The following is a 20,271-nucleotide window of genomic DNA, read 5'->3' as shown; positions in this document are numbered from 1 at the left end:
CTCTCACACACCACCACACCCTCTCACACACCACCACACCCTCTCACACACCACCACACCCTCTCACACACCACCACACCCTCTCACACACCACCACACCCTCTCACACACCACCACACCCTCTCACACACCACCACACCCTCTCACACACCACCACACCCTCTCACACACCACCACACCCTCTCACACACCACCACACCCTCTCACACACCACCACACCCTCTCACACACCACCACACCCTCTCACACACCACCACACCCTCTCACACACCACCACACCCTCTCACACACCACCACACCCTCTCACACACCACCACACCCTCTCACACACCACCACACCCTCTCACACACCACCACACCCTCTCACACACCACCACACCCTCTCACACACCACCACACCCTCTCACACACCACCACACCCTCTCACACACCACCACACCCTCTCACACACCACCACACCCTCTCACACACCACCACACCCTCTCACACACCACCACACCCTCTCACACACCACCACACCCTCTCACACACCACCACACCCTCTCACACACCACCACACCCTCTCACACACCACCACACCCTCTCACACACCACCACACCCTCTCACACACCACCACACCCTCTCACACACCACCACACCCTCTCACACACCACCACACCCTCTCACACACCACCACACCCTCTCACACACCACCACACCCTCTCACACACCACCACACCCTCTCACACACCACCACACCCTCTCACACACCACCACACCCTCTCACACACCACCACACCCTCTCACACACCACCACACCCTCTCACACACCACCACACCCTCTCACACACCACCACACCCTCTCACACACCACCACACCCTCTCACACACCACCACACCCTCTCACACACCACCACACCCTCTCACACACCACCACACCCTCTCACACACCACCACACCCTCTCACACACCACCACACCCTCTCACACACCACCACACCCTCTCACACACCACCACACCCTCTCACACACCACCACACCCTCTCACACACCACCACACCCTCTCACACACCACCACACCCTCTCACACACCACCACACCCTCTCACACACCACCACACCCTCTCACACACCACCACACCCTCTCACACACCACCACACCCTCTCACACACCACCACACCCTCTCACACACCACCACACCCTCTCACACACCACCACACCCTCTCACACACCACCACACCCTCTCACACACCACCACACCCTCTCACACACCACCACACCCTCTCACACACCACCACACCCTCTCACACACCACCACACCCTCTCACACACCACCACACCCTCTCACACACCACCACACCCTCTCACACACCACCACACCCTCTCACACACCACCACACCCTCTCACACACCACCACACCCTCTCACACACCACCACACCCTCTCACACACCACCACACCCTCTCACACACCACCACACCCTCTCACACACCACCACACCCTCTCACACACCACCACACCCTCTCACACACCACCACACCCTCTCACACACCACCACACCCTCTCACACACCACCACACCCTCTCACACACCACCACACCCTCTCACACACCACCACACCCTCTCACACACCACCACACCCTCTCACACACCACCACACCCTCTCACACTCTCCCACGCCATCTCACTCCATCCCCCACAACCTCTCGCACCACCACACCCACTCCCACTCCCCCTCTTTTCCTTCTCTTCTCTTTTCCTCCTTTCTTTTCCCTTCTTTCTTCTTCTCTTTTTTTTTTCTTTCTTTTCCCTCTTTTTTTCCCTCCCTTTCTTTTCTTCTTTTTTTTCCTTTCTCTTTTCTGTCTTCCTCCTTTTTCTCTTTCTTCTTTCTTCTCCTTCCTTCCACCCCTCCTCACCCTCTTCCCCCTTCTCCTTCCCACCCTTTCCACACCCATCTCCGGCGCCCAGCCAGCGTACCGTCGCACCTGCCCCCAATCACCACCCGTCCTCGCGCTTCCCGTCCCGAGACTCCCGACGTACACCGACCACGCACCTCCCCGTACCGTCCCCACTCCCGTCGCGCATTCTCCCCCGCGCCCCCCATCGCCATCCATCCCCTGATTTCGGACCACGGACGAAAGATTGCTCGCGACGAACGCCCTGTGCCCCCCCCCCTCACCCCGCCGTCCACCTGACGTCCCGATCCCGAGATGTCCACTACGCTATGCGTCCTTTTTCCCTCCCGACTCGCTTCCCCTCTTTTTCGCCCCTTCGTCTCCCGCCCCGCTTCTCTTCCCTTCCTGCGCCCCGGCTCCCCGTGACACCCGTACCCCCGCCACGTACCGGTCCCCCCCGTCGTCGCGTCGTCCCCGCTTTCCGGCCCACCGAACACAATATGCGATGCCTTCTTCGTTCCCAGCCTGGGGAGCGGGCTACGCGTATTTTTTCAGTCGGCCGGAAAGTGCGGACCACGCGAACGTGCTGGGGACCAGTAGTCGGTAGGGATATACAGTCATTTTCACGGTAGAACTACGGAGAGCTTCGCGAACGCGCGTCGGCACGCGCGAAGGGAATAGTCGTCGCGATCGACAGACGAGCGAGACAGAGGGGAAGCGAGCCGTGCGGGATCCGTTCTCCGACCCCTGCCTGTGGTCCCCGAGCCCGCGTGCGTCGGTACGATCCAGTCCTCCGTGTGCGAACCACGAGCTTGCTTTCCGAACCACCCCGCGACTTCGAGAGCGTCGTCTTTGCGCCGCGTTCTCCACGTGTCCACGCGTCACTGGCTTCCCGATGTTCGCGCGTTTCTGCCGGTTTCGTACGATTCCGAGGAACGCGGTCACCGATCGCGTGTCCGGGAGTACGAGGTGTCCCGTGTCCACGGGAGTTTCTACTCATTCAAACAGAACACCAGCGGTGGTATGACTTTTCCCTCGAGGCTCGCTTCCCCTGTTCTTCGCCCGTCTTTCGATCCCCACTACTCTTCCCCTCGTGCGTTGCTCGCCCAGCTCTCCGCGGCGCTACCGTCACCCTCACTGCCTACCCCTACCGACTATTGGTCCCCGCCGTGTTCGCATCGTCCCCGCTTTCCGGCCGAGGGAAGAGTTCTACCACCGCTGGAGAACACGTGTGTCTGCGTTTTCTTTCTTTATTTTTCCTTATAAAACTAGAAATTTCCGCGCGCGTCCTCGGTCTGCGCGTCGTCCCACGGTTCCTCCGCGCTCCGTCCTACTTTTTGTCTCGCTGCTTTTCGTCTCGTCTTCCACCGTTCGTCGTCTGTGTCGCTCGATCGTTGCCCGACGTAGTCGCTCCACCGGGTTTCGCTTTCTCGCTCGTCTTCTTTCCGATGCTCCGAGATCGATCGTCGAGGTCTTTGCGTCGCGCTGTCCGAGGGCTTCCGCGGACTCTCTCGCGGATCCAGGGGCCCTACCGGTGTTGTCGCTCGGACTTTCGGCGGCTTTTCGCCGTTCTTTTTTCTCGATCCACCGTTCCGTCCGACCTTTTTCCGATTTTACGGAATTGTCTTTGTCCGTCGTTGTCGACCGTGTCACGTGATTTTCTTCTACGACCGTGTTCCGAGTCCGTGACCGACTCGTGCGCCGTCTCCCGAGGCGCCGAGAACGTTCGTTTCCAGTGCCCCGCGCTGGTACGGCCCCTCGACCGCGCCTCGTCGTGCCGCGCCGGTTTTTCTCCGCTCCGACGCCTCGACCGCGTCGCTCCCACGATTTTACGGTCTTCGTTTTACGTGTCACGGTTCGCACGCGTCAGAGACAGATATTTTCTTATCGTGCGCTCGCACGGAAGAGGTAACAGATTGATGTTTCGCATGTGTCTGTATTCCTTTGGAGAACGAATGTGCAACAGCAGACACAGCGTTACCCAACTCTCGTTGTACCTGTGACCGTTTTGATTCTTGCTTTTCGCCAGTGAAACGATCTCTTGAATCAGCACTTTTTGTACGTCGGGAATTTTGTTTTTCACACAGTTCTCCAACAAGTCGTTCAAGTTCACGTTTTTTATGTTCGTCTTTATCTTGTCCATCTCGCTCTTCAATTTTTTTATTTTCGACTTGGCGCGATAGATCGCCTTTCGTTGAGCTCGCACCGTCCTCTTCCATGCGTGTAACGAGTCTTGGTTCGCTGCCTCCGGGTTCGACGAGTCCCATCCTCCTCCTCCTGCTTCCGTCCCACCGACGTTTCTTTTGCTCATGCGTAACTTCTTTTGTGATATCGTTTTCCGTACCCTGGCGCACGTGTTGCACTTCTCGTTCGCGCTCAGTAGTCTGCATCGCTGGTGTCTCAGAACACCGAGACTGTCCGTGTACGATATTTTCTCCTTCACCAAGTCCACGTCTTTCAAGTCGGCTATTCCCTCGCACACGTACATCGTGAAGAATTGTTGAAAACACAGTTCCAGTTCGTTCACATTCTCCACTTTCGATTTCAAATTGAACCACTCTGGTTCGATGGCTTTGTTCCCTACCGAGTAATGAATTTCTGAGTTGTTGTGTATGTTCAAGCTTCGTTTTACCATCGTGTTGCTTCTTTCGTTCGACTCGACGATGCAAATTTCGAACAGTGCGATGTGTTCTTTCTCTGTCGAGAAGTTTAAATAACAGTTTTCCGGTAGTATTACTTCTTTGAAACTTCGACACAGATTCAGAAAGTTGTTTCTCACGCTGTTGTTTTCTGTTTCGTGCTCTGTACTTTCTTCTTCGGGCGACGCGGCGTTTTCTTCTTCGTGACGCGTGAGATTTTCTTCTTCGTGCCTCGTGTCTGACTCGTTGTTCGTTTCTTCGTCGTTCGACGTGCTGGTGTTTGCTTCTTGACCGTGTGACGCGTTGTCGTTCTCGCTCGTTGTTTCGTTGTTGTTGTTGTTGTTGTTGTTGTTGTTGTTCTTCTTCTTCTTCTTGTTCGATGAATCTGTGTCCCAGTTCTTCGAGTTTCTACTGATGATAGCGGCCTCCTCTTCTGCACTGATTTGTATGAAACACGGTTTGGCGTTCTTCTTTAGTCTTGGTATCTTCGAAGGTAACTGTAACGTGACGATTGACGATTGTACGTGAGTGAAACCAGGAGATTGTCGAGATATTTACCGTGGCTATGATGTTCCCGGAAGAGTCGAAGAAGTTTGTGTGAGTTATCACGTCTTCTTGCGCGAAATGTTTCTGACAGACTCGATGTTGTTTGTCGTTTAGATTTTCGATTCCCATCACCTTTTTCCATTCCTCTTTCAGAACTGGATCTTTGGGGAATTGGAATACGGGTAATTTTATTTCGTTTCGACGATTCGTTTTGCAACCAGGCACGATGCAATAATTTACCATTCTGAGGTATTTCTCAGCGTTTCTAACCCTTAGAGACGAGGTTCGTTCTGAGCTGGTTACGAGCGGGAGAACGGACCGAAGTAGCGTCTGTGTGTAGTGCCAGTACGTATTGTTCAGCGCCCACTGTCGCACGTGCGCGGGAACTTTCGTCCGAGGTACGAATTATGAATTTGACTGTTCGTGTCGAACGCGTGAGTTCTTTCAGGTCCTTTCGAATTCGAGTCGCTTTTTTAGAATGTTTGCTTCGAATGTATTCGTGACTCTCGATGAACGTGTAAAGTACTCCGAGTGTGAGATCGTTGTTTTAGTCGGATGTACGTTTCGATGAATCGAGCGTCGTGAAGAACACCGAGTCGCGTTCGACGTACGCCCCGCTTTCTCTTTTCTACTGAATCGAACGCTCTTTTACGATTACCAGACGTTTTTTCTGATTTAAACGTCGTGTTTAGTCGGTCGAAACGATTCCCGACCTGCCTGGCATTGAAATGTTGAACGGGAAATGAAATGTTTGTCGTGTACACCGAGTTGTGTAGTACGATTCGAGTTTACAACTGGAATACGAAAATGTCAACGATCCGAATCCAGACGTATCGGAGAATGTCAGCTTGAGAACGACTGTTCCTCCGTCGGAATTATCGTTCCGTCGAATGTGATGGAAATATTTTAGGTGAGAGTGTTGGATGACTCGGCCTGTGTGAATTACGAATTTCATTGGAAATAGTATAATTGTCTTACAAAAATCACGTGTCGCAGTTGTGACGAGCTTTTTATATTACATAATATTTTATTTCGATCTTATAGTTGTCACGTATTGCCGATGTTGTTACTCTGGGAGTAACGGTTTGGTTACACAGGTACAGCAGTCCTCGACGCAGAATGTACGTCGTCTTTCAGAAACGAATTTCTGTTGTGAACTGTTCCTAATCTTGTTCGTCGTATCGTCGTGCAGAGTCATTCTGCAAAATTTAAAAGCCAGTATTGATACGTTGTTTTGTTGATGAAAGCATCGGTGCACGAATTGTAAGCTCGTTGATAAAATTTAGACTACCTTGTCGAGGATTTGTTCGACTCCTAATGAATTGTTCTTTGTTAAAGCGTACTATAGCTTTCAAGTCCTCGATTCTTCTGTTTGACCTTTTACATTTTTGCTTCCATACTCTCAACTGATTTTGATGGTCTTTTTTCATCCTCGCTATGTGTTCGCGTAGCTGATCTTTTTCCGGTGTGTGAAATAGCCTTTCTGGTGATATACGTGTCGCTTTGTCCTCACGTGCCACGTTGACTTGTACTCCTTTGTCGTTCTCAGAGAACGTCTGTAATGCACCGGGTAGTTAAAAAAAAAAACCGTTCGATGTTTGTACGGTATATAGGATGTACTGTACTGAGTGAAAAAGCTTCGGTAAACGTAGGTCGTGAGGTCAACCCTGATTTCTGAGGAATAAACGTTTTTGTTTGTTATTATCATGATTGACTTACTACTGAATTTTCGATGTTTACGGAAGATTTTCCACGTGTCCACCTTCCATTTCTACACACGCTTGGCATCTTCTTTTTACAGAGTCGCGAACTCTCTCGAAAATTCCACGTTTCTCGTCGAATTGTTCGACGAGCATGGTGGGTTCGGTTACGTAATTCTTCCAAGTATTGGGTGTCGATACAGATCTAGGTCTGCCAGAGTTTCGATGGCGAGGTGTCGGTCGGCCTGTTTCACGAAGACGTTGGTGAAGTTTTTGAAACAGCGTGTGAGAGGGAACCCTTCGATTGAGAAACGTCTCCGCGTAAATTCGTCGTGCAGCTGAAGCACTTCCATTGACACGGCCATACGTAAAATGCGTGTCTGTCGTTTCTTCGTTCGAGTGATACGCTGACGTTTTCACGATACCTTGTGACTGGGTAATATCTGCAATCGCCGATCCACGACTGACTGGTTCTCAATGAAATCTACTGTCGGTACTTGAATCAGAACGTTCAGAATGCGGTTTGTACACACTGAAGTCAACGTCGCGTGCATGCGAGCGAGCGAGTCAATCGTGATACTAGCGAACAAAAATGTTCGTGTCTTAGAAACGGTTGACCTTTCGACCTGTGTTCGTTAAAGCTGCTTTGTTCAGTACAGTGTGTCCTGTGTACCGTACAAGTATTGAATGGTTTTTTTTTTTTCAACACCCTGCGTATGATAATTTTGTGGTATCGTTTTCGTACGTGAATACACGAGAGACTTACGCATGCACTTGTTTGGACTTCGACCTTTGGTATTTCCAGTAAATGTTCAGCGTCAGATTCGACCTTTATATCTTGCTCCTGAATTGACTACGAACAATAGTAATATGTTCATGATGTATGAAGTACTTGTACGATGATCGAACGGATTTTGATTGCCCTGATTGTCATTCGTCTTCGTGTAACTTTCAACGTAAATGGACGAGAGACTTACGCGTGCATTGTCTGTTGAACGTTCCAATTTTTGGATTTTCTCTAAACGTTCAACGTCAAAATAGTCCTTTACATTTTGCTCCGAATGTTCGGTACCAGGATTGTCCTTTAGATTTTGCTCTGAATGTCTAGCATCGGCATTGTCGTTTAGATCTCGCTCCGGATGTAACTAAAAGTAGCAGTGATATTTTTATAAGATTTTCTCACCTGACGTGACGCGTCGTATCGTGAAGAAATACGTACGCGTGAGTATGAATGATCATTGAACAAGTCTGCGTTTTGTACCTTACTCCTTTCTTCTGGAACTTGTATCTTAAAGATGAAAAACCTGATGTAAAAAGATTTTACACGACGAAGAGGTATGTATGTATGACGATGCATGTTTTACAAAGATATGTATTGGATTGGGGAAAAAGTGTCTTCGTAGTTACGCGGTGAGTTTCTGAGTTAAAATTGTTTCTAATAATATTGATCGTACTTGTCAACGTGATAGCCGATTTGAGAACTTATGATTCGAACAGCAATTTGAAGTCAGAATTACTTCGCTTACTTTCGTTCGCTTCAGAATTCCTTGAATGGAGTAAAGTTAATTTCTAAATAAACCTGTGAATATTGGTTGTAGTTTTTTGTCCAAAAATTCCGAAAGTTTTACAGTGACCGGATGATTGTTCTGCCAAAAAGTGGCAGAAGATTGTCGAACAAAATGACACACGTTTGGTTTGAATAAATAGTTGTGAAACGTAAAAAAATGTTGTTTGAATTTTGTTCTAAAATATGAAGAAACTTGTTCCCTGACCTGTTGTGCACGGAACTGTTACGTACGAAAGGTACAGCGTTTGGCTGCAACCGTATCCGTGTCAACGAAGTTTTATCGAAATCTTCAGTCTTAAAATGTATTGAACATACGACTGTATCGTTATGGAGATCAGATTGCTTTAACCCTAGTTGCTTCATCCACAAGTTCCTCTTGTCATCCTTTTTAGGAAGCCTGAGAAAGCGAATTTTTCCATTATACGCTCTCTACAGAACTGTATTTATGTGTAAAATCTTTACTTTTGTAAGACATACCTATGGAAACTAATTTTTATTTTTTCTTCTAATATTTCTTGCTTAAAAGATTTCTGTGAACTCCTATTTTTACAATTTTTTACGATACAACTTGGCATTGCTCTGTTCAATTACCACCTACCGACAAATTTACAGTTCTATGATAAATCATAAGCGATGCGTTTATAACGGAATTAGATATGTAGAAAATACACATAATGGACAAAAATACGTAAGGTATCAATAGCAAAATACATGCCACGATGATCGAAAGTTTAAAAAACATTGTTGCTAAGTACGTTGTTTCTTAAATTAATAGCGTACAAGTTTTATTTTATATAAAAAATGTACGGTCTACTTTTGAGCTACGAATGTAATACTTGTAACCTTTCAGTATTTTATTGGGAACTCTACTGTTACTTACGAAATGCGAAGAGAAATGATACCAAATTATACCAAATAATAATACAACTCGCAAGTTAAAACGTGATAAATACAAGACGTGTGAACTTCTGCTCTCCAAATTGTTGGAGACCAGAGAATGCTGGCGCGACACCGCGCGAGTTTCGCCACGGCTTCGCTCTTCCCTGTTCCTGGACGCGCGACGGCGCTGTGGTTCGCGTGGCTCTCCGAATCTTGCGTGCGATCTACCCGTCTGTGTCACGTGTGCGACGGAGATCGAATTCTCGGCACGGACGTCGGCGGACGGTGAACGGTAGGTTAGAGTTAGAGGACGAGCGAGCAACGTTGCGGTTGGTTGCGGTTCACCGCTGTTCGAGGAACGTTTGCGATTGCGTTTTGTTTCCTGCTTCGTCGAGTGAGATAATTGCTCGCAGACATGTTGGGCGGTAAAATGGCAGGCCTTACGTGGGCGTCTCTCAAGAAAAATTCGATGGTGAGTGAATGACGGTGGTCAGCGTGTGAACCGTCTCGTCCCGATACCCGAGTGTCTTTCGTTTTTTTCGCTTCGCAGTTGTTTCCACTGTTCTTTTGCGTGGGAGCGGGTGCCGTAGGATCCGCCTTTTATTTGATGCGTCTCGCTTTTAAGAGCCCTGACGTTTCGTGGCACCCTAGAACGAACCCCGAACCGTGGAACGACTACAAGGATAAGGACTACAAGGTATCATTTCGTTCGTGTTCGTTCTTCCTCCTCGCTCCGGACGGGTTCTACGCGAAGGAAGAACGAACGACTCTACGAAAAGAGTACGACTCGCGTTCGAAACGTCCGTGATCAGTTCCTTTCTATTTTCAGCTTCTGGCGATGCAAGATAAGGAGAGATACATGGCTCAACCACCGAAGTACTGAACCCCGTGTATACTTTGTCCCGATTCTATAGTGATGCCAGCGATAGGAAACGAAGAATCGGTGTCGTCACCGAATCGCGTCCACGACCGAATTTTCTCGCGACCGTGCCGAGCGATTCGACGAGACACCCGATTCCGACGCGTATTCGATACGTTGTACCCGATTAGTTTCGTATTTCGATTAAATACGACGCGATCGACGATACGTCGATGGTCGTCTCTGTGATACGGGCCGAGTATTTTTATCTCCCACCACCGAACCTCTTCTACCTACCTCCTCTTCTGCTGCTACTGCTGGTGCTGCGTGTACGTGTGCACGTACGTACACGTATGACTACCTACCTACCAGCACCCGTACGTGACTGTATGTATACGTATCCACCCGCGACGACGCTGTCGTTCGTGCTGTGTGTGTCGTCTCGCCGTCCGTGATTTTCCGTCTGTTCGGCAGAGGTTGGGCGTTTTAGTATTTGGTGTCTTTGATGCTGCTTCGCTGTTATTGCTGCTAGACGGGTGATATAATGGCGTCTTTTGGCAGTGTTTTTTTGTCGATCGGTCTGTTCTGCGTCTTGTTCTTCCGCGTCGATCGATGTTCTGCGGCAGCCGACGAACCAGAGCACGAGGATCCTTTGCGACGATTTCCAAACTCTCTGCGTGAACTGGACAAGCCATTTCGCGTGGCGAGATTGAACGTGTTGTGGGCAAAAGCGAAGAATGTGAGTATGATTCGCGTGCTACGTTCCCAATCTGTGCCTGCTCGCGATGTTCGCGGAGACCGTCCGAATGCGTTCTCATTCACCTCGTCCTCGTCCAGCGATTGACCGATACCAAACTGCGATCCATCTTCAGTGATCTCAAGATTCAAGATGAGGAGGAGATCGCGTACAAACACTTCCGAGCCGAGGGCAAAGATCCGTACGGCGAGCGAGAATCGCGTTTGCGAAGTAAACTGATAGGTACGCGAGAATCTGTCCGTGACGAGTGGAGGTACCCTGGACCCACCTAGTACCTGGCGCTCGTCGTGGTTTCTCTCGTTCGTCGCTCCGTTTCATTCGTCGTCGTTCTTTCTTTTCCCAAGGGATCATGAGCACTTACGGGATGTTGGAGCGTTTCGAGGATACCGAGGATCCGGTGTTGTTGCATCGACATCGTGCTTTGAACGATGGTAAGAATGATTATCTTCGTCGAGACGTTTTCAAAGACGCGAGGTTGAACAAATTATGGGCCGAAGCTGAGACGGCAGGCTTTACGGGTGAGTTGTCGTTCGACCGACCACCGTTTCTTTTTCGCGTTCTCCGTTCCGACTGGCTATTTTTGTCACTGTCCTTCCACGAATGAATTTCCATGTGTCGTAGACGAGGAACTGCGAGCTTTGAAGGAAGAGTTTCGACGCCATCAGGAGAGAGTGGAAGAGTACACGCGTCTGTTGAGAGACGTTGGAACTGATGACCCGCCTCAGAGTTAGCACCCTTTCTTCTCTAGCGACCCGACGTTTCGTTTCGATCGCGATCCCAATTGTCGCCTCTTTAAAAACGCGTACTATGTTCTGCTGCAGACCGTCGTTCGCCCGACCGACGATTCGCTGCTGACCACGGGAACGAAATCGAAGCCGAGGAGGAAGAGATTTCGAACGACGTGCGATCCGAACGTGAGCCGTCGGATCACCTGGAAAAAGCGACTCTCTTGAGGTGCGTGCCGTTGTACGACGACGTTGCTCGGTCGTGGAAGCGTACTCTCTTTCTTCGCCTACGAACCGCTTTTTCTCGTCACGAACGAAATTTTTTAGGGAGAAACATTTGGAACTTAAGGACGGATACGATCGTTTGGACAGATTGACTGGCAAGGGTCCGAACCATAAACGATTCGTCGAACCCAAAGTGCAAGGCTTGTGGCGTGTCGTCTTGGAAGCTGATTTTTCTCCCGAAGAACGAGCGTCCTTGAGGGTAAGCGCGCGCGCCCGTCTACACGGGTTCTCGAATCCGCGGTTCGATTCGATTCGATTTGTCGGTTCCCGACTTCGCGCGTCTCCTCCGTGACTCGACGATTTTTCTTGTCAGGACGAACTGATGCATTACGAGGGGAGGTTGCTCAAGTTGAGGCATTACCATACGGAGGCCGCTCTGGAAGCCGCGCATCGAGGGAAAACGTTCGATTCCCAGCGAAACTCTACTTTGGAACACAGGATAAAGAAACACGCGAGAACCGTCGAGAAGCTTCATGCGGATCTTGAAGCAAAGATTGTACGAAGACACTCCGAACTTTGACAATGACGGACGGGATAGTTGTAGAGACTCGTAATCGGTGGATGTTAGTCGTTGGTCTCTCCTTTCGACGAGTCATCCTTCACCGATCTGCCGCGTCTCTGTACGCGTCTTTGTATTTTTTACCGACTGCGTCGCATCTGCTTTATTAAAATATTGCTTGTACCGTTTACTTGTTGCGGCTGTTCAAAAATTTCCTTGCTCTCTGCTCCTCACCACCGCCGACGATTCACCGATCGGTATCGCCCCGTGATTTAGACATCGATCCGAAACGTTCCCCACCCCCCACCCCCGTTTCCGGCCGTCCGATGGCCACCGGTGTGTGATACATCGATGCGTTGCTATAGCGATCGGTGTCGTTGCGGTAAAATTTGCAACGACGGCGCACGGATAACGCGTGGTGGACGTGCACGTTCCACACCGATTGAAATATCTTTTGAGGAGAGTTTTCTCGTCCCCGTCGGAGTTTTCGTAAATCGGAATTCTGAATTTCGAGACTTAATGGCGACGGCGGCACGGACGATTAAGGATCGAGTGATCCCCGCTATGGATACTCTGGTCAAATACGATAATCCGGTGTTGGTTACCACTCGTCCGGAAAAGGTTCGCGTTTTGTTGCTACTGTCGTTGTCTTACGTTTGCGCGTTGCTTTCGAAGGGTGCAATCTCGCATCTACTGATTTTGAATCTCCGAACCAAAGGTAACGAAAGAACAGGCACCGAGGATTGGTGCTGCGGTTTGTAAAGTCGAGACTACTGTCCCTACGCTCGACGCGAGACACGAAACTTCCGAGATTTTAAACAGGATTCTACCGCCTAAACAATGGGAAGAGGACGGTCAGTTGTGGACTCAACGGGTGAGATTTGTTATTTTTCTGTTTGCCTTTGACTGGCGCGGCGCGATTGCTCGCCTGATTTCGTTGTTGTTTCGCGCGTTCGTGTCTGGTACCGTGATTTCCGTGTCGCCACCGCTGCCGCAGGTGTCGAGTACTCCGGCCACGAGGCTGGACGTGATCAATCTGCAGGAACAACTGGACATGAGATTGCAACAGAGACAGGCGAGGGAGACTGGTATCTGTCCGGTACGCAGGGAACTTTACACGCAATGCTTCGGTAACTCGGTTTTCTTTTTCTTCTTCTTTTACTAACAAACCCCCCCCCCCCCCCCCCATGGTCGATCGATCATCGAGTTCGGATAGCTCCGTTCTCTGCTTTTGTTAGACGAAGTGATACGACAAGTAACGGTCAACTGCGCGGAACGTGGATTGCTTTTACTCAGAATTCGGGACGAGCTGAAAATGACGTTGGCTGCGTATCAGACTTTGTATCAAAGCAGCATAGCTTTCGGTATGCGCAAAGCTCTTCAGGTACGTCGTCTACCGAGCTGTACGCTCTGTATTTTTTTATCCGATCGGTCTCTCGAGTACGATGATTGTCGCGGTGATTCGCGAAACGACGAGAGATACGTATACGTTGAGGAATCGGTGACTGCTGCGTTTGCTTTAACGAGATTCTCGTTGTTCTGGTTGATCGTCGTCGTCGTCGGGAAGGCTGAGCAAGGGAAGGAGGACTTGGTCGCGGCTGCGGACGAATTACAATTGCAAAAAGCTGAGTTGGAAAAGACGGTCGTCGAATTGAAACAGAAATTTGAACAGGCTGAGAAACGGGCGGCCGAATTGAGGGAGGCGGAAGAGAAGAAGCATATGGAAGAGATCCAATTCTTGAAGAAAACGAATCAGCAGTTGAAAACGCAATTGGAGGGAATCATCGCGCCGAAGAGATAAATTGCACGTGTATCGGATGTCTGCTCGACCGACGTGTGCCGACTCTACGATCGATTTCATTTTATATGACTGTGCACTATTGAATCGCATCCATTCGCTTCGATATAAATCGAGTTTAATAAATATATGTATAGTTTATAAAATAGCTATAGTCATATATAGGACCATTCTTGTTGCGACGATAGATAAAAATACTATTTCGACGTTACATCCCGAGGCATGTCTCGGCATCTATTATTAACTTATGAAAAAGTAAGAAATACAAACGGTCGTGTAAGGTACGGAGATACGCACGAGGATCGGATTAATCGTTACCATGACGGATCGCGCGCGCGCGTTGCACCGGTCCAACGGCGACGACGTACGAACTATGAACACTCGCGCTGGTACTACGTCGAGTGAGCGCCGGTTGTTGAGCACGGTCCGTGAAACGGGAATGTGAAATGATTCGGTTACGACTACTGATGCACGAACAGCGAGAGATTTTTAGTATGCTCGTAGGCTTCCTCTGAAAATGTGCGATGAGTGTAACTGTTAGCGGCGCGGACAGACGAAGGATACTGCGTCGTCGGAACGCGCGCGGCTCATGCAGCGTGTCTGGTCCGATCGGTGACGCCTTCCTAAGGTTCCTCCTACTACTGGTTTCCTAGTTTTCCGGCCGTTTCGCAGCGAGATCCGCGATCAATGACGACCCTTCTTCGAACGTTTTCGTTTCTTCTTATTCTTGTTCGTCGTCGTCGTCGTCGTCGTCGTCGTCGTCGTCACGAGAACGGTGCGAGCACTTGTTTTAGGAACGACGACACCACTTGTCTCCTCGCTGGCGACACTTACATCGGCTGGTATCACCGCATGGTTCTCCTCTCGCAGCGGCGGCGGCGGCGGCGACGGTGGAGGCGGCGACGGCAGGGTACTCGCCACGGTAGACGATTGTCCAGTCACCACTTCTTCGCTTTCGCTCTCGGCGTCGCTCGCACCGGTTCCGGTGGTGCTGGTGACGCTTTCTACCTCGTCCTCGGCGTTACTCAATTCCAGTGATATGATCTTTTCTCGCAGAGTTTCGACCTGGTTCGCATAAAAATTCGCTCTTTCATTCTTTGTCGATTCGCCGCGATGGCTACGAAAGAACGGCGGATAATTTGCATTTGCATACGAGTAATTCAGATTATTGATCTTGTCTGATCTCGATTGAAACGTACGCGGTGAACGTAAGTGATTGCGGTAAGCAATACGTCGATCGACGACGCCAAAGTGACTCCCGGGTTGGATACTGAGAGTACTCATACCCCCACCCACCCCGCACCCTTCGTACATGCTCGGCTAACGTGATGAGTGACCATTGATGATCAAGAAGAGTGAATAATAGCATTACCGATGACAGCGTGCGAGAAGAGTTTGTTAGTGCGAGATCGGCGGTGTGTGTGTGTGTGTGTGTGTGTGTGTGTGTGTGAAATCGATTGCTCGGGGTGGTGCAGCAGGTTGCGCTTCCACGGTCAGCGGCGGATCGTCCTTGGAACCAGAACCAGAAACACAACCACCATTGAACCGATGTACTCGACGCGATGCTTGATAGATACTCGGTGCGCAACGTTTTGTGCAAGCTCTATGATTATAATACCTGTCGCTCAATGAGCTTCTCGACGTATTCGACTGTTCGGACGCGACGTTCACCCGTCACCTCGTCCACGTATTCCTCGGTACGTCGAGTGACCTTCTCGTCCACTATTTTCTCGGATTCGCGTATCTCTTTAGGGGGACCCACTTTGCTGCGTACAGCGAGTTTGGGAAAATCTGCGCTAGACGGCCGTAACGTAGCGAACTGTATGAGATACACAGAGAGACAGACAAAGGAGATAAACCATTTTCGAGTCGACGTGATGACGACGATTGCGATGATAAACAACGGACGAAAAAAGTTAGAACTACAGCCAAGCGAAGAAGTGATTAGTAGATTGACGATACGAATGTTGCTGGTGGTTAATTTGTTTCGGACACGCAGTTGGATCACGGCGCGTTTGATACTTAGTTTCTGCGGTGACTCCACGGGCGATCGCCACGAATGTACGATTGTGTACGAAACGACTACGACGACAACGCTTACATCGGCCGGCGGCTTCTCTGGTTCGCCGGGGATAGGACCAGCGAGGATGATGGCATCCGTGGAATCTTGCACCGTTTCTGTCTCGTCTGCGTCTGTGTTATTCGTAGTATCCACCATTTCGCTCATTTTCTTAATCACTAGCTGCGCTTGAAGAGCATCCTACGCAGACACACGCGCACACACGTTTTGCTATTATTTTATTCAGCGCTTCGAACAGGTTTGTACGTGTTGCTGTTATTGTTCGATTCGTACTCAATTAGAGGCGTACTCGGATCGGGGACTACTCGGTGTTTACCTGCTCGAGAGATTTTAAGCGGGCTTGTCTCCACGCCGCTCGCTTTTCTGCTCTTAAAGCTCTCTGCTGGGCAGGACTCAAATGACTCTCTTCGTCCTCGTCCGAGACGATGATGCCCTAAGGAGAACGAACGCACGAATTAGAAGAGTACGGAGCGAGTACGCACGGAGATTAGCATCGATGAAACGCGTGAAACGAACGCGAAACTATAACCGTATATAACGCGTATTGATAGTATAAACGGTTGAACGATGAAAACGATACCTCCTGCGCCAGTCTCTCCTTCAAGCGACGTTCCGCTTTTGCCGTCCTTACACTGCTCGGTGGAAGATTCTGCAGAAGGGGGATCGAACTTCGCGAACTCAGTCGGCTACTGTAAGGTAACGAGCATGCACGCTGACAAATCATGTACCGAAGTGCCGAATGTTCCTACGTATGTTCGTTAAATAGGAGGAGAGGTACGAAAAAAAGCAACGTTCGGTACAAAGGCTTTTGCGAGAAATTGTTTGCGAGAAATTGTTTGCGAAATTGCTGCTGCGTAAAGTGTCGACAAACGATACTCGCGATACCACGAAATTATACCGCGCGCCAATTATACCATCTTCTTGTACATACGTGTGTACCGCGTCTTTGTTAATGAGTCGAATCGTTGGCAAGACAATTCCAAAGAACAATTGATTATAATTTTCGTCTTCGCTCGCGCGCGTAACGAGATGTGGTATCGAGATACAAAGTACGAGTAAACTACGTAGCGTCGAACGAAAGTATATGGATGACAATAGTTGTTCTTTGGAATTGTGAGTGAAAGTGCATTGCGCGGGGTCCCTGTGCGAGTGACAACGATCGATAGCTCTACCGACTAATTTTGCTGGGGCGCGAAGAAGAAAGAAAGAATATGGATAGTGTCATTTTATTGTCGATGGAAATGCCCACGCGGTCGTATACGACCATGCAAATGCCTGTGTGTATAAGCGCAACCACAACCTGAAGTGCAGCGAGGTACAACGTGAATGGGGACGTTACTTAAAAAGAAGCTATCGCGAGACTGTGACAAACTTTTTGCACGCCGCTACCACTCCGACGCATACCCTCCCCCTCCCCCCGGTGATCTGGCGAAGAGCATGCATACTTTTACGAATCGATAGTATCAGCTACGACGAAAAGCACCTGCTGCTGCTGTTGCTGCTGCTGCTGCTGCTGCTGCTATAAATATTATATACAGGTGAAATCCATCGCGCGAGTTCAAAAATACTGATAGTTACTATTCGCCGTCTGTTTGATATTCACACGTTGTTCAGTCGCTTTGCATTGAACGTCAACGTATCGTTGTTCTTTGATTACAACTTTTTCTTGGGAACGACTATTTTTCAGTTAAAAGACAGTTTTTCGTACTTCATTTCTATGTGTAGCATGGATAGATTGTGCCAGTCGACTGCCAGTCTTTCAACTGGAGCAACGATTAACGCGATTACAATACATATACATGTACTTTTATGTGCAGAACAATGCACGTTACGTATATTCGTAATTCGATCTTCTCGTGTGTCACAAATTTCGTCCGAGTCTTTTCAAGTTCGTGGTATGTTGAGTAGAAACGAAAAAGAAAAGGTACCAAGGTAAAAAAGGTTTTAATGATCACACGTTCAAACGCGTAGAATGTGAGTACAACTTGTTAGCTGAGCTTACTTAGGTCGCCGGTTATCCTGCTGCTGCTGCTGCTGCTGCTGATGCTGATCGTCGAACGTTTCCTCTGAATCGTCCAAACCTTCGTTTTCATCTAGTCGAGCCCAAGACTTTAATTCGTCCCGCGTCAGAGTGGCGATCTTTTTCTCTGAAAGCACACGCCGTCACCGGCGGATCGTTAACAACGAGCGTGTCACGCAGAGATCGATGATCGATTAAACGGCCGGCGGTCGACAGTGCAGTGACACGCGCAGTACGACGTACCTTCTTCTTGCCTCATTTTCTCGACTTCGTCCTGACTTAGAAAACTGAATACTTTCTCTGAAAAATACAGAACAGAGATGTACGCACGTGCGATAGTGTGAGCGACGTGTATGGATTACGTATCGCGTTCATCGCGTATTTAAATGTTACTGTTCTACCTGGTTTAGGAGAAGGTTTCAAATGTTCCTCCATGGCACTTTCAAACAATTTCTTTTTATCGCTAACCGACATCTTTACTAAAGGCGGTGTTGGTGATTGCGTTGGCGAAAGCTACATTTCAAAACAACGTACAACGCATTAATATCCAGGAGGAGATAGTATTTCTCATCGGTGATGAGATAAAAATATTTTTAAGAAAGATGCCCAGTGCGCATACACTCGCTCTTCTTGTTAATCATCATCGTGTCGCGATGTCATGCATGGATATAGTGACCGGGGAACGATCTTTGTTAATACGCGGGATTGACTCTCGCTCGAATCGAAAGCGCTAATTCTAACGTGAATCGAGTAAAAAAAAAAATAGAATCCGCTGTTACCGGTGTTAGATGTGTCATGCTTTTGAAGAACCCACCTCCTCGACCCGATTACTCCCATCGACAGAGCGTGCGTTCTGTCGTTTACCACCAAAAGAAGCCGACGTGCCGTGATCTCCCATGATGGACGTAGGAACGGTCAGAGGTGTTGGCGGGAGTTTGAAACCACGAGAACGAGGAACGGCGGCGGCGGTTTGGATCGGAGGGATGTAAGTTGTCGTTGTTGCAACGACTCGAGGTTCGGAGGTCTGAAATCTTTTTTGTTCGTGCGAGTGGAACGGAGAGAAATATTCGGTTACGGGCAAGGGCGAGGGTGAGGGCGAAGAGGATCGGTGATCGTTCGATTCCGATTTCGAACTCGGAGGAAGATCGGCGAACGTGATGCTACGTTTCGGCCGAGAAACGTTTTTTTTCTTTGGAGAGGGCAAGCTTTGGACAGCAGCGTTACGATTGAAATTGATCGGTCTCTCGGTAAGAGTAGAAGCCGGCGGTGGAGTCTCGGACGGTGCATTGGCCGCTGCTGGCGTTCCAACTCTCTCTTTCCTTAGCGACTACGTCAAAATAACACGAACGATCGTATTAGTACAGTTAACGAACAAGCGTGATTAAGTAAAATTATAAACGGAACGACTTCTTTCAAGAGATGTGTGAGTGTGAGAGAGAGAGAGAGAGAGAGAGAGATGAGAGAGCCGAATATCTCTCTACGGAGTTTCATAGGCTCTGTGGCTATACTTTAAAAACAGATTTATTTCGCAATACTATATCCCATACAAAATCTATATTAGAATTAAAAAGGAATCAGTTTTAAACTTATTCACATTCCATACTCTTTATCTTTTACCCCGTCTATACATCCAGTATTGTGTCAATTGTACTATTATTGCAACACGGTTCGCGCACCTCTGCGCCTCGTAACTTCTTTGTCGGTATCACCCTCCTACTCGCCAATGATTTGACACGTATCTAAGTAGACTTCTAATAAAGTTTTACTTCACATTTGTTTTGTACCCTCTGTCCGTCACCTTCGTCAACGTGTATCGATGCGCCGTCGCCGTCGCCGCGAGCTATTCTGAGACGATGCGACCAGCTAAATTTTTATCCTTTTAAATTGTACCTCGCCAACAGGAACTGTGATCACGACGCATCGGTAACATCGTATCCGATACGTATCTCTACGAACGTGAAGAACTTGTACGTTTCTGTACTCGTAGCTCGTTAATGTTCGTATGGAATTCGGTTCCATGTAATGGAATGCAATCAGCAATTT

General features: G+C 49.0%; 5 protein-coding genes across 26 annotated transcripts in view; 2 read left to right on the top strand and 3 right to left on the bottom strand.

Moving 5' to 3' along the window:
- Window positions 1-3,108: 3,108 nt before the first annotated feature.
- Window positions 3,109-5,898, bottom strand: LOC108623767 (putative serine/threonine-protein kinase DDB_G0276181). 2 transcript variants are annotated; one of them, XM_018022549.2, is made up of 3 exons: window positions 5,300-5,898; window positions 5,072-5,220; window positions 3,109-5,010 (listed from the first exon to the last, which is right to left on the bottom strand). In XM_018022549.2, exons 2-3 carry the CDS (start codon window positions 5,186-5,188, stop codon window positions 3,718-3,720), a joined length of 1,410 nt encoding a protein of 469 aa, XP_017878038.1. In that variant the 5' UTR covers window positions 5,189-5,220; window positions 5,300-5,898; the 3' UTR covers window positions 3,109-3,717. The 2 variants fall into 2 exon arrangements, with proteins under 2 accessions (XP_017878038.1, XP_017878037.1); XM_018022548.2 differs by having other exon boundaries at window positions 5,072-5,898.
- A 110-nt stretch (window positions 5,899-6,008) lies between these two features.
- LOC108623770 (uncharacterized) lies at window positions 6,009-9,369 on the bottom strand. Of its 5 annotated transcripts, none has more exons than XM_018022554.2 (8): window positions 9,280-9,369; window positions 8,804-8,920; window positions 8,558-8,723; window positions 7,979-8,047; window positions 7,737-7,904; window positions 7,526-7,612; window positions 6,351-6,615; window positions 6,009-6,258 (listed from the first exon to the last, which is right to left on the bottom strand). In XM_018022554.2, exons 2-8 carry the CDS (start codon window positions 8,899-8,901, stop codon window positions 6,254-6,256), a joined length of 858 nt encoding a protein of 285 aa, XP_017878043.1. In that variant the 5' UTR covers window positions 8,902-8,920; window positions 9,280-9,369; the 3' UTR covers window positions 6,009-6,253. The 5 variants fall into 5 exon arrangements, 4 of the variants coding, with proteins under 4 accessions (XP_017878043.1, XP_017878040.1, XP_017878042.1 ...); XM_018022551.2 differs by having other exon boundaries at window positions 9,207-9,351; XM_018022553.2 differs by having other exon boundaries at window positions 8,804-9,351.
- Window positions 9,370-9,585: 216 nt separating this feature from the next.
- LOC108623769 (alpha-2-macroglobulin receptor-associated protein) lies at window positions 9,586-12,520 on the top strand. The gene is made up of 8 exons (XM_018022550.2): window positions 9,586-9,677; window positions 10,035-10,803; window positions 10,902-11,043; window positions 11,166-11,339; window positions 11,443-11,547; window positions 11,643-11,775; window positions 11,874-12,030; window positions 12,145-12,520. Exons 2-8 carry the CDS (start codon window positions 10,609-10,611, stop codon window positions 12,349-12,351), a joined length of 1,113 nt encoding a protein of 370 aa, XP_017878039.1. The 5' UTR covers window positions 9,586-9,677; window positions 10,035-10,608; the 3' UTR covers window positions 12,352-12,520.
- A 59-nt stretch (window positions 12,521-12,579) lies between these two features.
- On the top strand, window positions 12,580-14,412 carry Dnali1 (Putative inner dynein arm light chain, axonemal Dnali1). Of its 4 annotated transcripts, XM_018022464.2 has the most exons (5): window positions 12,580-12,951; window positions 13,049-13,204; window positions 13,328-13,460; window positions 13,569-13,714; window positions 13,898-14,412. In XM_018022464.2, the coding sequence occupies exons 1-5, from the start codon at window positions 12,682-12,684 to the stop codon at window positions 14,129-14,131; spliced, it is 939 nt and encodes a 312-aa protein (XP_017877953.2). In that variant the 5' UTR covers window positions 12,580-12,681; the 3' UTR covers window positions 14,132-14,412. The 4 variants fall into 4 exon arrangements, with proteins under 4 accessions (XP_017877953.2, XP_017877950.2, XP_017877951.2 ...); XM_018022461.2 differs by having other exon boundaries at window positions 13,569-14,412; XM_018022462.2 differs by having other exon boundaries at window positions 13,049-13,460.
- Window positions 14,230-20,271, bottom strand: part of scrib (scribble planar cell polarity protein) — a 44,289-nt gene continuing 38,247 nt past the window's right edge. For 7 of the 14 annotated variants that reach the window (XM_026812527.1, XM_018022454.2, XM_018022455.2 and 4 more), the window contains 9 exons: window positions 19,043-19,555; window positions 18,630-18,741; window positions 18,472-18,528; window positions 18,211-18,355; window positions 16,789-16,897; window positions 16,525-16,641; window positions 16,230-16,388; window positions 15,747-15,947; window positions 14,230-15,193 (listed from right to left, as the gene is read on the bottom strand). In XM_026812527.1, the coding sequence (XP_026668328.1) occupies window positions 14,813-15,193; window positions 15,747-15,947; window positions 16,230-16,388; window positions 16,525-16,641; window positions 16,789-16,897; window positions 18,211-18,355; window positions 18,472-18,528; window positions 18,630-18,741; window positions 19,043-19,555 (1,794 nt within the window). In that variant the 3' untranslated portion in view covers window positions 14,230-14,812. Of the gene's footprint in view, window positions 15,194-15,746; window positions 15,948-16,229; window positions 16,389-16,524; window positions 16,642-16,788; window positions 16,898-17,653; window positions 18,089-18,210; window positions 18,356-18,471; window positions 18,529-18,629; window positions 18,742-19,007; window positions 19,556-20,271 lie in introns of those variants that run through there. The other 7 variants (XM_026812528.1, XM_026812532.1, XR_001916554.2 and 4 more) reach the window with 7 other exon arrangements.

Source organism: Ceratina calcarata, unplaced genomic scaffold (genome assembly GCF_001652005.2).
Source record: "Ceratina calcarata isolate Rehan_Ccalc_2016 unplaced genomic scaffold, ASM165200v1 scaffold289.2, whole genome shotgun sequence".
Lineage (NCBI taxonomy): Eukaryota > Metazoa > Arthropoda > Insecta > Hymenoptera > Apidae > Ceratina > Ceratina calcarata.
Note: the sequence above shows the minus strand (reverse complement) of the source record. Positions and strands in the feature narration are given on the sequence as shown.